Raw genomic sequence first — 12856 nt, 5'->3', positions numbered from 1 at the left:
ATTCCCTTGCACTTGTTTTGCAGTAGTTCTATTGATCCACTTAATAACTAGTCCCAAGGAATTGCACTGTTAAATCTTCTAGAAACAAAATCTTTCTGAACAGGTCAGCTATTAAGAAAAACAAGAATCCTCATAAACTATGCATTTTCTTTCCTCAGCATCTTTAGAAGCAGAGAAACTACCATGACAAAAGTGAGTTAAACCTCTTGACATTTTCCCTGTTCAGTAAATGAATTCACATAGATGTTTCTTGTTCTGTTTTCTTAGACTCCTGCTACATTCTTAAGTAAATGCCTGAAAACCAAACCAGTACATAGTTGAAAAATAAATTACACATAAATGACAGATTCAACTAATACAGAGACAAACATGCAAATGTTAATTCCAGTCTCAATTAACTCATTCATAAGGAAAACTTGACATTGCAGTCACTATAATACATGGTACAGATTGAACAGACTTCTATTTTAATAATCCATTTTTAGCTTTTTTGATACTCTGTGAAGCACACAAGTATAAAATAGCAGACATGGTGCAAGCTATATGACTCTGGGAGCTGCTTATACACAGACTAGCTAGATACAGTTCCTACAAGATCCTTGCAGATCCTGGTCCAGCCAAGAACCAGCAGAGCATAACTATGTTCAGTTTTGTGTCCCTCAGGACAAGACAGACCTTGAGGTGCTGGAGAGAGTTCAGAGAAAGGCAGCGAGGCTGGTGAGGGGCCTGGAGCACAGTCTGATGAGAAGCAGTTGAGGGACCTGGGGCTGTTTAGCCTGGAGAACAGGAGGCTGAGTGGAGACCTTATTGTTCTCTACAACTACCTGAAAGGAGGCTGTAGAATGGAGGGTGTTGACTTCTTCTCCCAAATTACAAGGGGTAGGACAAGAGGAAATGGCCTCAGGTTGCATCAGGGCAGGTTCAGATTGACTATCAGGAAAACTTTAGTCACAGAGAGGGTTGTCAGGCATTGGAACAGGTTGCCCAAAGAAGTGGTGGAGTCACCATCCCTGGAGATGTTTAAAAGACATGTAGATGTGGTGCTTAGGGACATGGTTTAGAGGTAGATTAATGGTTTGACTTCAGGATCTGAAATATCTTTTCCAACCTGAACAATCCTGTGATTCCATGATTCTATTCTATGTGCTTCCTTTCTTCTACAAATGCTTATGTCCCTGCCATGCTGCTTTGACATCAGCTGAGGGCTGGCAGTGCAGTAACTCACGGCTGCCTATGTATCACTCGGATTTTGGCTCCTTGGTGCTACCATAATTGTGCAAAGGAGCTAGTTCAGAGAAGAAACCTGCTCTGTAATCATGTAATCAAAATACAAAGGATTGGTACAAGGCTAGCTGGAAAATAATTTTTAAAATAAATTAAGAAATCAGCAAGTCATCTTAAGATTCCACCTGCTGTCAGAACAACTGTATACGCAAATAGATAACAGATCTTTAAAACTCACTGCACTGTAGTCTTGAGACTTCTGACTGGGCTTTTGATCTTTACTTTTCTAAATCACATAAGGAGTTCTCTAACCTCAGGAATTTGGTATCAACAGGCATCTTTCAACAACTACTTCAAACCACATTGGTATAAGCTTTAATAAATTCACATTCAGAGCTTTACATGGGAGACAGTCACATTTTACAAACAGAGTTGGGAGGAGTAGAGCATTATGGCTCAAAACTCTTCACAAGCAATCTTAGAGCCCTTCTGCTAAAGCCACACCATCTCCTGGGCAGAAGACCTGCATGTATTTTGGCTCATACTATCAAATTTGATTTTACTGTCATGAAGACAACTCAGTGACATTTTTTTTTTTTTCAGGAAGAACATTATATTATCAGATTAATGTAATATATTATATATCCACAACGACATATACTATGTAGTACAAATAAACATTATTTGTTAAAACCAAGATATAACAAAAATAAATGCGCTGTATACCATGTAATAAAGAACTATTACTAGTCCAACACCAATGCAAAGAGCTAAAGAACAAATAAAAAGGATTTTTTAGGTTTTGTTTTAACGAAAAGGAAGCAGCAAATGAACAATAAAAATATTCTGTCATTAGTTTCTAGGTTGCCCAAGATGATGTGATTATCTGACCTGGTAAAGCATCTGAGATAATGAAATTGTTTCGGACTATTGCTCTAGTCCTCTGGGATGTTCTTTTGTCCTCCTGTCAACCAGCGTCTCTCTGGCTCTGTTTCTCCAGCACAAGCAAATACAGAAAAGAAGCAAATTCCAGTTTCTGCTTCTCTCTAACCTTGACAGGGTTGGTTTTGATCTCTGTCACATTCCAGAGGAAAACAGAAAAAGCAAAAAGTACATTCACGCTCCTTGAGAAGATCAAGGCAGGCTCTGGGCCATGTTTGAAGCCTGAAGGAACTCTTATCCACTGTCAATAAGAATTGTGCATATTTAATTTCATTTGAATCCTCTCATAAAAGCTGAAAGCCAAAAGGTGAATACTGAAGTCTGTAATCAGGTCAAATAAGCTGCTAAATAGTTAGGCCACTGCACAGAGATCTAGGAAGATTTTGCATTGCATTGTGCTAATCAGTAAGGATGAAGACGGCAAATAATTACTAATCTCCTCTGCTTTTCAAGCAAAGACCACTATTTCTGTAAAGATTAGTTTTCCAATAGAAATCTAAAATAATCTCTGCAGAACAAGTAGACGGATTAAACTCAATTTCTTTTGTAGTTTAGTGGCATGTTCATACTTGCACAGCCACTGAAAGAGCAGGCGTATTGGGTGATCTGACTCCATGGGCTAGAGGCCCTGTAAAACACAGAAACTGTGCTTTGATTTCTAATAAAATACTGAAGTATGTCACTTGTTCAAAACTTCCAGGAGCTTAACAAGATTTCAAAGAAGTATTCCAGCAGATGACCTTACATACAACTTTCTCCCCCGTTACTTTGCTGTAATCAAACGATTCGCTTTCCCGCGGAGCTCTAACACAGAGTGAGAGCCTGCAGCACATCACAGGGGTCGGCACAGCCTCCCAGCCCAAAGCTGCAGGTGGCCTCCACAAGATGAGGATGCTCCCTGAGAATTTTCGAGCTCTATCTATTTGCCATTTAAAATCGAGAGGGAAATCAATGAGCTTCTTTGTATGTTAAAGAAATAAGTTCAGGTTCTTTCATAAGCATTAATCTTTTACACATAATATGAATACAGTTTAGCGGCAATAACCAAACCCATTAACACATAAAAAAAAGCACACCATATGTAAATTCCCTGATCTTAGGGGACAACTAATGGATTACAAATCTTGCATCTTTATATGCTGGAATGTATTTCCTTCCAGAGACATTCCAATATCCTATTACTGAGCCATATCTCCAAGGAGAGGAGTGTGTTTGTTTGTTTTAATTTATTTTTTAATCAAACCTCCTTTTAATCAGTCAGAACAAAATGTTTTCACACAGAAAAAAAAAAATAAAGAAGAAACTCAATGCAAAAGTCCTGATGGAACAGGGAAAGTTGGAAGAGAAAATGAAGACAGAATAAATATGCAGAAAACAAAGATGTGTACTCTTTGAGTGGCTTTATTACACAGATATATGCAGGGACAGTTTGCTCCCAAAGGAAATCATTAGAAAATTGACTTTTAAGAAGCTAAAGCAGAAGACTGAATTCAGCCTTTTGGGCTGATCCAAACTTTGATGACTGTGTTTTCCTGTTAATTCTGGTGGGCTTTTGACTATAGCTTCAGATTCATTTTGTCTTTTTCTGCTTTAGGGCCAATTTCTGCTCAGGTACAGACATGTGAGTCCCATGGAGGGGAACCTGAATATGCACATACACCCCAACTGCAGAATTCATTTGGCACCAGCTGCTTCCCAGATCCACCGCCATCCTCCCTGTGCAAGCCCTTGCAGGCTCCTCAGTCGAGCCAGGTATATGAGAGAAAGATGATCTTTAAGATTAGCTAAGGTCACAAATGATTCATATTCTCACCACATTTCAACAAACACATTCAAGAACTCAAGCCCTGTTTTTAAATACTTCATAGCATTTTAACTGGTTCACGGAAATTGTTAGGCACCTGGTTTAGTAACATGGAGGTGCCGTTGTATCAAGCTCAAATAGACCCTGTAGGGTTTCACAAAAACAAACAGTTTTACCGTGAAAAAAGTTTCATTCTGACCCTGCTTGTCTCTAAACACCATTCAAACACTGAATCCTGGCCAGCTTTGGTATAAAAGGAAGAAGAGAGTCAAGCTCAAGAAAGAAAACACCAAAGCTTCAGCCCAGAGTGAATAATACACATCTGCAACACATTTCTTGTAATTTAATCTCATGGCACCACAGTCCTCAAAGGTAATTCCAATTCTGCCTCTCAAAATCAAAAATCTATTTTCAAGTCACTGAAAAAAACTCTGGAACTTCAAAGCTGAGCAGTTCTTTCAGCACCAAGATGCATCACAGTTCCCCAAAGTTAGCAGTACTCTCTAACATTAGTGTCTCAACACAAGAGAAAATACAAGCTGCCAGCTGAGGTTCAGAGATGTGTATTCACAGAAGAATATATAATAGGAGTGAGAAAAGCATACAGGCATTTTAGTCAAAATTCCATTCTGGTAAGCATTCAGAACAACCTGAAAACGCACTGTTTTACATTAACTTGTAAAGGAATCAGCACTTCTTTTATGAGAATATTTGTCTTAGATAGGGTGAACATCAACTGATCAATACAGCACCAATGTAGACACATATTACTCCATCAATCATATATTAAAAAGAGCAGTGTGCTTTATATTTAATACCCAATGTCACCAATTAGTACTGCCATCCCCTGATTTTACACTAGTTCATTCACTCAAATTGCCATGGCAATAAATTCTACAGTTACAAATTAAAAGCTGCAAATGGATTTGCATGTAATAACAGTACCACTAAACCTTTCTTACCACTTTCAATTTTTCCCATCTGCTACCAGAGTGCAAGTGTAGGATCTATTATTCCCAGAAGGGGACTTACCCAGCTGGACATCTATAACAGTTGGCTGGTTCTCCATGGGGAACAACGGCTTTGGAGGTTTGTCTGTGAGTAAAGCTAGAAAAGAAAATGAGAAAACGTAATGGAAAAATTGAGACCAACGACTGCAAAAGAAAAGCCCTGTCATGTAAGCAATCAAAAGCTTGTACTCTTGATGGCATGTAAACATTTATTACATCACATGGCTGTTCCACTGCCAACGTGTTACCACTCTCCTAGGGGCTGCGGTGGCCCACTGATTCAACGGAAATGAGCTGTTTCAAGAGTGACTTTTTAATACAAAGCAGCAAAACAAACTCCATTTCTCACTTTTATTCTACTTATAGCAACTATATCGAGAATTTTAGATCCTCACCTTGTGAAGTTAACGCAATAATTTGAAATATCAACTAAACCTATTTCTGTGTGATCAGGCCCAACATGTCTTTATGCTTGCCCAAAGCAGTATGTAGATGCTCAAAGCAAACCTGCACATAATCGTGTCTGATGAACCCCAGCAGCTTCACACGTAGCTCATACTCCCACCCAACCACGTGGGGCATCTGGACCCTCTTCTCAAAGCCTGAGTGGGGACCTTGCCTTCTGCACTACGAAAGTCTCTCCCTCTGAGAGCAGGAAACATCACCCCAGCCTGGTCCTACCAGGCACCTGGTCCAGCCGCTAGCACAGCCAGTCACAGACAACGCTGTCACTGAGAAACCCAGCTACAGACGCAGGTTTCATGCCTGAGAGCTCAGTGCCAGGCTGTGCAAACAGGTTTTGTAAGTTGAGCCTAGCTTGGAATAAATGACTGAGTATTCCTGGAGATGTTTTGTAATCTGTAATTTGTAATGAAATTAAGTAATTTAAAAATTACTTCAAAACTTTTCCAGCTAACATGCATCACCTGAATTTATTTGATCCCAGTTTGTAAAATCAATTTTCATTTTTGAATAAAAGACTAAGGCAAAAATGCCTTGATCTCCTCAAAAGCCTCAGCACTTACCGATTTGATGGGAAACACGTTAATGCAGCAGTTTGGTAGCTCAAGTCGAAAGCTGCCCATGGCTGGGGCAGCAGGTCTCCCTCAACGAGGCACAGGAGCTTGCAAGCTCCTGGCCCATGGCCCCTTGGCAGGCTGGGAGGACATCTCGCCCCCAGTCTGCTCCAGCACAAATCAGTGGCTCAACACGCTTCCCCCAGGGCTTTGAAACAAGATGGCTGGGTGGCTGAAGCAGAAGGGCAGCAGCCACAGGTTTCACTGATGTGGCTCTGATAACCAGCTATCAATGACAGCTGCTTGAAACTGGAGGTAGCAGAACTCTTCTGCTACCAAAAAGGAAAAAAAAAGTCAACCTACAAAATATTTTCACACCCATATCTACAGAAAATGATGAACTCTATTAAAGAAATACCTGTTCGATTTTGCTTTACAGTTGACACTATGATTTTAAACTCCTCACTAAGTGATTGTCAGCACAATCCACTTCCACTGTTACATTTAAATGAAAATGGGGTTCCTGCCACTGATGCTACAGCCAAGCTAGCAAAGAAACAGGCTATCACAAAACAGGCACTTTAACAAGTCATCAGCACACATTTCAGACCAAAACCATGTCTGTTTTTAAGAACTCCTTGTACAATTCACCCACAAGGACAACACAGGAATTTCCAAAGTCTTTTAAACAGCGCGTTATTAAGACTAAAACCACAAGTAGAGGTCAGAATGAAAGAAAAATGGGAAATTCTGTTAATGAGAAATCAGTAGTTCAAAAATGCTCATCTAACATAGTCACAAGATGGACTCAGAAGCAGTATCAAGGCTACCTGTGCAATCGCATTATTTGGGGATTAGCCTGTGAGTAGAAAATTTCTGGCAGTAACAAATAATTAATTTGCTGTGCTAATGCACTTAAGTCATCTGAATGTCATTAGAGAATAAGAGGAAAGTACTGCCAAACCTAGATGTGTAAGTAGAGTCCAACTACTTGCTTTATTAGGAATTTAAATCTCAACCAAAGCCGAAAATGTCTAAGTAGGTGTTTTGGGCATCAAATCCAAGGGACTTTGGAACACTTTTACTGATGATTTTTTTAGCAATGTATGCTTTTAAATTGCTAAAAGCTTTTGAGATGCTCTTCCTCATAAAATCCCACTGCATCCAAGGGGAGATGGATAACTATTTATCCAGATTCTACACAAATCCCACCCTTATTTAAACAGTAAGTTTCTCACTTGAAGGTCACACCTGCTTCAAGCAAAGCCCATTCCCAACACTCCAGAAAAAAAGTACATTCTCCAGGAAGGTCCAATACACTGATAACCAGAACATTTGGTAAGGGGGAACATGAGAGCGAGAGTATATTTTCAGTACTGATCTTTTTCTGTTCAACATGTACAAGAGCTCTGCTTTTCTTATACTCTAATTCCTCACATGAAAAAACCCTGTCAATAAATGATTAGATAGAAAGAGCAAGTGCCACTAGACTCGAATAACATAGATGAACTGTAACCTGCTGCCAGCCATGAGAAGGACCTCTTCACAGGCATTGCTTGCCATTTTCTCTCAACTCATCACAGAAAATTAGAGGTAGTATTGTCTGGCCCTGGCATCTGCTGAGGGGGAACTTCATAGCTTGAGTCACAACCTGACAACATTGCTTTTCTGCTTTTTATACTGTCTAGGCAGAGTTGCTCAGACTGCCTCCTTGAAGGAGCCAGGAAAAATAAGTACTACAAAGGTGTTAAAAAATTAACTATGTTCTTAACTGCCTCTGTGCAACTGAGGTTAGTAACTTCTTAAAAGAATGAACCAAAAATCTCTAGAAAATGCATTTTGGCCTAGGAAGTACACTATTCAGACTTCTTAGGAAGGTAACACATTGGCCTGTGCCTAAATGCCAGAGCACCCCAGATGCTCAGCACAGAGAGAATGGCTTCTGCCAGAGACGGGCAGCTATCTACTGCAGCTTCCACACGAACCTGCTGCAGAACATGCTGGAGGGAGTGGAAAGGTCACAGTGCCTCGCAAAGGGGTTTTGGGATTTAACCCCAGTACTAACAGAATCAAGTCCTTTGTCCAGACTATGTCAGAATAAGCAACACTCTCACCAACCCCTTACGGGACTCCTTCAGGAGACAGTAGGATGTGTTTAAAGCTCAGCACACACACCTCATAAGTGAAGGTTGAGATGGGGAAAGAGATGAGCTCGAGAGCACAATTCTAAACAACCTGATATATCCAGTAAATTCTGAGTTGGGTGGAAATTTGATGGGGGGGAAGAGGGGGAAGTGGGGGAAGAAAAAGCCCAAATCCCAGCTGAGTGCAGTCCTGTGTACTTTGTGAAAAGCCTCAACAGAGTTTCACTTTCTGGTATATAACCAACACCTTTTTTCTCAGCATATTTTCTGTAGTTTTTCAGGCTTTTGCTGCTACCTTTGGGCTTTTCTTGCATTGTTATGTTTCATCTCTGGTACTAAATTTTACCCTGTGTGCACTGTAGGATGTGGAGAAAACTTGCTGGGGTAGCTGCACCCTGGCTGTGCCAGTGTGCTCAGGCTTTTCTTCCTTTAAGTACCTTTTATATCTCACTCCCACCAGCACCCCTTGAAATCCAACCTGACCAGTGCTTCTCCCTGTTTCCTTTGGCGTTACTTCCAGTCCTTGGGATGTTTTCTAAATGTGCTCCTGTGTGTCACATTTTAAATGGCTATATTTTGCCATATTGTTCTTGGAGAGTAATCGTTATAATGAACTGGCAGCCTGTCAGAGCTCTTTACACAGGAACTGAAATGGCCCAAAGGGATTTTGAGTCTAGAAGGCAATGAACTGCCGGCTCTTCAATGTCATATGCGTTTACAGAAAACAAAAACCATTCTTATTTTAGAGGTCAGACATCAGATCACTTATTTGCCTTATGAAATTCACTTTTGGTCCTTCTTAAACACTAAGGCAGCAAAATATATTCTCAGCTATAAGGAATTCTAATATTTAACGATCTCTGTACTTGACATAAGTCCATAAGCAACCTTTATTCAAATGTCCATTTCTCTAAAATAAGTTTCTATAATTCTTCTAACAGTTTTACAGATGTGTGGCATTCTGATTTCCAGCCTTGCTAGAAGTTGAAGCAAAACAAAAAGTTGATGCTGTTACTGTATCAACATGTCTTTAATAAACCTAATAATATTATGCATTCTCACCTAAATCTTACTTCACCTCCCAGAAAACTACTTTAAATTAAAACAACTAAAGGCACAGCAAACACTACTCCTACAGCCAGGTTGGTTATTAGTTCCACAAAGCAACAATTCCTGCAGCCACACAGGCAGACCTGCCTTTGCCAGACCCCAGGTCTGACGATGCAGCGCACTACCAGCTTGCTTTGCCTTTACTTGCTGTTCTAGGATTTCGTCCCACAAACAGGCTGGGGCACCTTTGGCTGCATTTGTTTGTGCAAGTACCAGCTGACACAGTACGCTATTGTATTGAGACTGAGAGGAGGACTCACATACTGCTGCTTTGCTTTGTCCGAGGGTTGCCCCAGGCATGCTACCTGGGGAATCACTTGAAGTCACAGGTGCTCAATAACAAGCTGGAAAACACATGTCTTTACCCAGAGGCACCTGACAATGCATGTGCCTCCCATAAGATCTCAGTGGGCATGGTCAGAGACCATTTAGCAGCCACACTACTAGGAGAATGTTTCCTTCTATGCTCATATTCATCCCATTAGAAAGTAACATACAAACTTTAAAACAGTCATCAAGTTTCTGTAATTCCAACACTTGTCATACGGTTTTTCCATAAAAGGAATAAAGGAATACTGTTGTACAAATCAATACACTGATCTGATCCTGCACAACTGTTCGTCCAGGTGCATTTCCTTTCCCAGAACACATGATACTTCTGTTCTCTACTTTTCATAGGCACAAGGAATATCCTGAAGTACCTCAAGAAAGTAGAGAAGAGACCTGCAAAAATATTAGGTCTCTCCAATTACTTACATGGTGATCTTTAGCAAACAAGGGAGAGCATGACTTGCTGCACAGGACAATGTCTAGCTATCCACAGGACCAAGAGAAGAAGACAACAGCTTTGAAGGAGCAGCTCCTGCTTCCAAGTGCCAGAGCAGCATAAGAGCCTAGAGGCTAATTTTTTTCCACCACAACATTACTGTTTCAAAAATCTCTCATTCCATATTCAAACATACATCTGACACACTAATGAGTTCTCCTCAAAAAGCACAAAGCAGTCGAAAACAAACAGCCTTAGGATATCATTACTTAGAGATAAACAACGATAACCAGTTAGAAAAAACTACCAGGCATCTCAGCAAGCACCAGTTCCTTCACAGCTTGTTATTTTCTTATGCAATTTCCTACCTTCTTTCTGCAGCAGCCTCGCAGTGCTCTCCCCACCCCAATCAGACTTCTTTTACAGCAACCACAATGACAAACAGCCCACACTGTTGCTACAACGAATAAAAGTCTCCTACTAGAGTTTTTGAGTGGTTCAGCTAAACACAACTTCTCAATTTAATGCAGATCAGCTTCCCCCTGTGCCATGCAAAGGCATGCTCTAGGCCAACAGGCATCACCTGTGCTGCACAGAGCTGAATTGCTGCCAGGATGAAGCCAGACAGCAGCAGGGTCATGTACTGAATTCCAGCTGCTTGTGATCTGAAGGGATTCCTTCTTGTGACTCAGCACAGCTGCAGCATTTTCCAGACCAGATAACTCTTCTAAGGGAAATGAAGGCACAAGGCTGGAAATGTTAATTCATATGTGGCAAAGAATCATAGAATGGTTTGGGTTGGAAGGGACCTTCAAGATCATCTGGTTCCAACCCCCCTGCCATGGGCAGGGACACCTTCCACCAGACCAGGTTTCTCAAAGCCACGTCCAACCCAACCTGGAACACTTCCCGGGATGGGGCATCCACAGCTTCTCCGGGCAGCCTGTTCAGTGCCTCCCTGCCCTCCTGGGGAAGAATTTCTTCCTTTTATCTAATCTAAAATCTCCCCTCTTTCAGTTCAAAGCCATTACCTCCTGTCTTATCACTACATGCCCTTGTAAAAAGTCCCTCTCCAGCTTTCCTGTAGGTCCCCTTTAGGTATTGGAAGGCTGCTATAAGGTCTCCCTGGAGCCTCATCCATCCCCAGACAGAGCTCCACGAACTCCAGTCATTGACCCAAAGGGTGACATCCCCTCCTCGTCTCTCCTGCCTGTCATTCCTAAAGAGCCTGTGTCCTTCCATTCCAATACTCCAGTCAGAGGAGCCATCCCACCACGTCTCTGTGATGGCAATAAGAACACAACCCTGCAGGTGTGCACATCTCTAACTCCCCTGGTTTATCCTCCATGCTATATGTGTTTGCATAGAGGCATTTAAATTGGGCCCCCGATGAGGCTGACTTACTAGCTGGAGTGGCTGGAATTCCTATGTGCTCCTCTTCAGGTGCTCTCCTGCTGACCTGTGATCATTCTCCAGGCTGACCAGAACTGGTCAAATGCTGGAGAAGGGTTGTCTTATTTTTCCTCAAGGCGGATAATGGCTTTTCCTCTTCTTGTGGTAAGCACCCAAAGTACAATTGCTCTTCTATAATTACGCTATTGATGTACCTCCTGGACATTTGTTCATGTAATTTGCAATGATGAAAGGAACAATTATCCAAATATGAAGCAGAATGCAGAGAATTTAACAAAATTGTTTCAGATCTTCTATGAGACAATTACATGCCAACCTACTTCCTTCAATCAAAGGATCTGGCATTTTCCCACCATTAATTAACACAGAGCCTCTAGTATCATTCAATCAAGAATCTGGCTAACCTTTTGACAGCAGAACCGATCTGTTTGAATAGCATCCTCTGGGGCAAATAACAGCATGCCAAATCCTTAATCTGAAACTAGCTCATACCCAAAGTTAAGCTTTTGTTCACTCTTAGTTCAAATATCCGTGCTTCCAGGCATGGCTTAGATCTACGCTGGCATCTCAAAATCTTGGCAGTGACATTGCAACTTTCACACCACAGATGAAGATGGAACTATCTGCATGCAAAACGCTACATCAATGTTAACCAGAGGGCAAATCTTGCTAAGAGAAGCTCAGTATCACACCTTTTAAAAAATATGTACCTAACTCCCTTTGCCTCATCTGAAATCCCCAGCTTGTGCCAAAAGAGTTCTCAATGGCTGACAATAAAATGCTTCAGGCCTGACCTGCTACTGCTTTATCTTTTATGTTGCTGCTTACACCTAAGCAAATGTGTGAGCCAATTGTGCAGATGTAAATGTGACAGCTATAGTCTTGGCTCCCAGGAACTGAACTGTGCCCTTGCAGAGTTAAAAGCTCGTCTAAAGAACCAAGGGATCCCACCTGGACTTGTAATAAGTATCCTCTGTGGACTGAGCCTCTAACACACGTTCACCAGCAAGTCCCACTCTCAGATCAGAATGCATTCTTTTCATTTTCTTGGCACAACAGTGAATTACCTCACAAGGTGAAAAGCAGTGGAAAACCACATAAAAAACCTCATTCATAAAAATGGAGCTTTGTGAGGCTGTGTTTATATGGGGACTCCGTTCCCCGATTAGCTGTAGTATGTTCTACCAGTCAGTCAAAACGCACTTCAGCATTCAGCTGTTGTGCTGCCTTTCCTTCACCACAGTATCGAGCCGACAAAATGATTGCACCTTCATCCGTCATTTGCTGTAACAGAAATAAAGCCATTGCTACAAAATGTTGTCAAAGGATAAATATCTCCATCTTTGAAAATAAACACTGAACACTTACTCTCAATAAACTCAAACTCCATAAACTCAGAACTTCTGTGGAAGCCAGGAGTCCATTAA

The 12856-nt window shown here is 41.3% G+C and overlaps 1 protein-coding gene across 1 annotated transcript in view; it reads right to left on the bottom strand.

The window, feature by feature from the left end:
- The window catches only part of IL1RAPL2 (interleukin 1 receptor accessory protein like 2), a gene marked incomplete at both ends in the record, with an annotated part of 354194 nt that overhangs the window by 100410 nt on the left and 240928 nt on the right, over nt 1-12856 (bottom strand). Inside the window, one exon of the mRNA XM_080352659.1 lies at nt 5003-5077. Within this exon, the coding sequence (XP_080208785.1) occupies nt 5003-5077 (75 nt within the window). The remainder of the gene's footprint in view (nt 1-5002; nt 5078-12856) is intronic.

The sequence above is a fragment of the Nesoenas mayeri genome (assembly GCF_963082525.1).
Source record: "Nesoenas mayeri genome assembly, chromosome: 13".
NCBI classification, from domain to species: domain Eukaryota; kingdom Metazoa; phylum Chordata; class Aves; order Columbiformes; family Columbidae; genus Nesoenas; species Nesoenas mayeri.
Note: the sequence above shows the minus strand (reverse complement) of the source record. Positions and strands in the feature narration are given on the sequence as shown.